This window comes from Ursus americanus, chromosome 34 (assembly GCF_024610735.1).
Source record: "Ursus americanus isolate L20-20 chromosome 34, mUrsAme1.1.p, whole genome shotgun sequence".
Taxonomy (NCBI): Eukaryota; Metazoa; Chordata; class Mammalia; order Carnivora; family Ursidae; genus Ursus; species Ursus americanus.
Window position 1 is genome coordinate 10,096,603 of NC_142160.1, and position 4,427 is coordinate 10,101,029.

A 4,427-nucleotide genomic window follows, 5' to 3' on the forward strand; every position below is an offset into this window, starting at 1 on the left:
ACTTTGAGTTTTGGGGTTTTTTTTTGTTTTTGTTTTTTTGGTTTTTGTTTTGTTTTGTTTTGTTATATTGTGCCCTTTTAGCTGGCTTCTGATTTCTTTCTGAAAATTCATCCTAAATCCAGAGTGGAAGTTTCACTCTGTGACAGTCAGTGGCATAATACAATATTTTCATGCTGCATTTTTGTTAGATGCCTTCTCAAATTCTTTTCACTAGTGGGTGGGTGTTAAATGATGAATATATACTGTTGCTCAGCATTTCAGCATAAGATCGCTTTCTAGAACACACAATAATTCCACTGGATTGCTACTCCAGTCCCTGAGCAGATAGATTTAAATGAAGCCAATCTAAAAATCCTTACTTGCAAGGATGTCAAGTGAGTTGAACAGAGCTGCTCTGCCGTGTCGCTCCTCCAGTGTAGGCAACGACGACCCAGTAATTTGGCAAAGTGCTGAAACTGCACCTCTTCCTTTGCCTTATTTAAGTTTCGACGTTAGTATTTACTATTATAGTAAAAGTGCTTAATGTTGGCTTTACAAAGGGGGGCAGATAGAGCACATGCGTGAAAGATTGACTCTCAGACTGGCGCATCCCTTGGTGTTCTGAGGCTGTTATTCTGAAAACAGGATTTTTCACACTGGCTCTGTACTGGTTAGGATGTGGCAAAATCAGTGTAGTTGGTCCTGGACATTTAAAAAAATATATCAGTGGTCACTTGTTTTATGAAACCCATTTTAGTTATAGAAGTCTATCTATCCAAGAGTGTGACATATATTTCATACCGTGGTTAAATGTTAAAGGAGTTAGAGAATCACTGATGCAAGGGAACTTCGCTTTAGCTCCTCTGCTTTCCTTCTACCATGAACTTCCATAACTTAATGCCAAGGACATTTCAGCCTTTTCTGAAAAGCTGAGTAGGGGAGAACATTTTGGGGAGCTAAGGTGGGGAGTAGAAGGGACCATGCAAGCCTCCCTCACATCCCCCTGAGCTCATGGATATACTTAGAACATTAAGAATATTTCAGTTCATCATTCTGGATGAGGAATCCACCAATGAAAATGGGTGAATCACCAGCTATGAAACAGGAAAACATACTTTTACTGTTACACATTGTTTTACAGTCAAGCACTGTGTAGACACTTAGTGCCCCCATCCCCCATTTCTGTCCTCCAGGGGCGAGGCCTGAGTGTCGAGGTAGCCATAGATTGTTGGGTACCATATTTTCCTGCCTCTTCTTTATTTGCACGTTTTCGAAGCCCTTTAACAGCGCATCTTCCTTGCTGGCGGGTGGGTGTAAGAAGGAGGAGGCTGAAGGTTCTTGCCCTGTCGGGTAATGTGCAGAGGACCCTCATCATTGGACTGCGTCGGGAGGAAGTGGGAGCTCTCCGAGGTAGAGGAAGAAGGGGTATAAAGAGGGGAGGGAGCCAACCACAGAGGGACTCGAAGAAGCATTAATAAAAGGCAAAGTGCATCTTTGCTGGACGGTGTTGGAAACGAAAAGAAACCAACAGAACACCACCAAAGGACAACCACAAGGGTTTCTGCTTTTTGGAACACTCTTAACCAAGGCCTCCAGCCCAGCCCCCCGCGACCCAGGTGAGCAGCCGCCACCTCCCCTGCGTCTGCCGGACCTGTTCCTCCATGAACTTGCCAAAACCCGACCGCCTCCACCCCGCACTGCAGCGCAGCCTCCGGAGCTCCAACAGGGAAGACGGTGAGATCGACATCCTGGGAGAGGAGGAAGATGAAGACGAGGAGGAGGAAGAGGAAGAGGCGGAGGAGAGCCATCGGCTCCTAGAGCAGCTGCAAACGCCGGGGACGCAGGAGGCGCGGCGGGGCGCGGGCGCGCTTCCCGGAGAGAACCCCGAGAGCGGCGGCGCCCGGAGCGACTCCTCCAAGTTTGGCACCAAGTTCAGGGCATCGAGCGGCTGTGCGGCGGCCTCTGGGGACGGCCCGCAGCCGGCGAAGCCCCCCTACTCGTACATCGCGCTCATCACCATGGCCATCCTGCAGAGCCCGCACAAGCGCCTCACGCTCAGCGGCATCTGCGCCTTCATCAGCGGCCGTTTCCCCTACTACCGCCGCAAGTTTCCCGCCTGGCAGAACAGCATCCGCCACAACCTCTCGCTCAACGACTGCTTCGTCAAGATCCCCCGCGAGCCGGGCCACCCCGGCAAGGGCAACTACTGGAGCCTGGACCCCGCCTCCCAGGACATGTTTGACAACGGCAGCTTCCTCCGGCGCAGGAAGCGCTTCAAGCGCCACCACACGGCCCCGGGAGTCCACCTGCACCACCCCTTGCCCCTGCCTGCTGCGCCCTCCGCCCTGCACGTCTCCTACCCGGGCCTGCTGCTCGGGCCCCCGGCCGCGCAGCAGCCAGTGTCGGGGGCTTACCCCGCCGCCGCCGCCGCCGGGAGCCGCCCGTGCGCGCTGCTGCACCCTCACCCGCTTCGCTACCTGCTGCTGTCAGCCCCGGCCTACGCCGAGACGCCCAAGAAAGCGCAAGGCGCCGACCTGGCCACCTCCGGCGCGCTCTCGGCACTGCAGCCCTCTATGCGCTCCCAGACCTGGGACGAAGGCAAGGGGCTGGCGGCGCGGCAGGGAGACCGATGCACCCCCTTCAGCATCGAGAGTATCATGCAAGGGGTCCGGGAAGGGGGCACAAGGGCCGCGCAGAGGCAGAGTCTGCCCCCGACGCCTTGGGGCTACTGCCACCTGCTGCAGCACCCGTCCTGCCTGTTGCACCACCGGGCCGCTACCCCCTTGCTGCACGTGTCCGCTGCGGCTGCCGCGGCCGCTGCTCGAACGATTTTAGAGCAGCAGCCCCAGCAGCAGGACTGTACCAGCGGCTGCGCTCCCAGCGAGGGCGCTCTGTTGGGCCAACACCTGTCCGCCCCCGCGGTGCTGCTGGGGTGTCAGCCTGGAGCACAAGGCTCTAGGCTGACCACGGTGGCCAGCCTTTCCGGCAGAGAGGGTAGCTTGCCAGCCTTCTGAATAGCATCCACACCCTGTCCTGGCGCTGACTCCGCAGGGTGCACCTGCAGCCAAGCTGCAGCGCAGAGCGATGAGGGGTCCCGCTCTTCTCGCCGTCTGCTCTCACCCATACCACCCTGCACAGCGGGGACAGGACGGGTGCATCTGAATCCCTCATCGGAACAGCACTAACTGAACCACAGTTCGGGTAACTGCAAAATATTTACAAAGCTCAACTTGGATACTGTTCAGACAACCGGAACATAAAGTTCGGAGGGCGGCAACTCTTGTCCTTTCTTTTCCAGCCTCCACTTGTGGCGGCCAGGGCTTTTCCGGTTATCCATTTCCAAGGAAGTATGAACGTGAGTGGGACATTTTGTTCTGGTGAAAAAAAAGAAAAAAAAAAGAAATATACAATGTCCAATGCACAACTTGTTTTCCCTTTTTCACTCCCTAGGAATTGTAAATATTAGTCCCAAGTTAAGTGCAAACTACTTATGCTCTTTATTTCTTCCTGAAATGGATGTGTAATATGGAATTTTAATTTCAAAACATTTGTTCCTGATCTGTGTGTCTAATGTGTCATCTTCCGTGGAAAGCTGTTAAAATCAAAGCTAGCTATATAGACTAAATAAAATGCGAAGTCACTGCACTACATTGTTTATTTCACATTACTTTGCAATAATTGCTTTCTAAATGGAACTTCTTTCAAAACTTAGTTCTTGGGGCACCTGGGTGGCTCAGTCGGTTGAGCATCTGCCTTCTGCTCAGGTCATGATCCCAGGGTCCTGGAATCCAGCCATGCGTCTCTCTCCCTGCTTAGCGGGCAGCCCCTCCCCTTCTTGTGCTCTCTCTCTCTCTAATAAAATCTTTTAAAAAATTAAAAATGAAACTTAGTTCTTTCCTCCCAGTTAAACAGTTTAGTTTTACAATCCATATTCATTTTAGGTATTGGAAACAATTTTCAAAATGACTTTCAAAACTTCCAAATATTTGAAGTTGAAAAGGTCCTGGGTTTTAAAATAATGGGATTCTGTATTTATGAAACCGATAGAAGAAAAAGAATTGGAGGGAAATGTAAATATATTCTCCATTTGTTTTTCTTTTTTCTAAAGATGTTGATTTTTCCCATTTATAAAGCGGAGCACTATTTGAGATCAATTTAGAATGTAGTGGTTAACATTTACTAGGGAAAATTAAAAGGCAAATTTTAAAAAGCATTACAATCTTCTTCAAAAGCAGGGCCAGGGGAAAAAAAGCAAGTATCAAATGAAGCAATTGTATTCTGGACATTTACAGTTAAAACAATTTTCTCCTCAGATGGATGCCTTCTAAGGGCTTATAGTCCATTTCTTTAGAACAGAAAGAACTTTGTTGTTATTGTTTCAAAAAGAATTAAAAGATATTCTGAAAGAACTTTGCAACCAGAAAGGTTTCACTGTCGTTTGGCTCCAG

The 4,427-nt window shown here is 50.2% G+C and overlaps 1 protein-coding gene across 1 annotated transcript; it reads left to right on the forward strand.

Annotated features, from left to right (window-relative positions):
• Positions 1-3,803, forward strand: LOC123776488 (forkhead box protein D4-like 1). The gene has a single exon (XM_087858803.1). The coding sequence runs from the start codon at positions 1,641-1,643 to the stop codon at positions 2,991-2,993; it is 1,353 nt and encodes a 450-aa protein (XP_087714929.1). The 5' UTR covers positions 1-1,640; the 3' UTR covers positions 2,994-3,803.
• Positions 3,804-4,427: the final 624 nt, after the last annotated feature.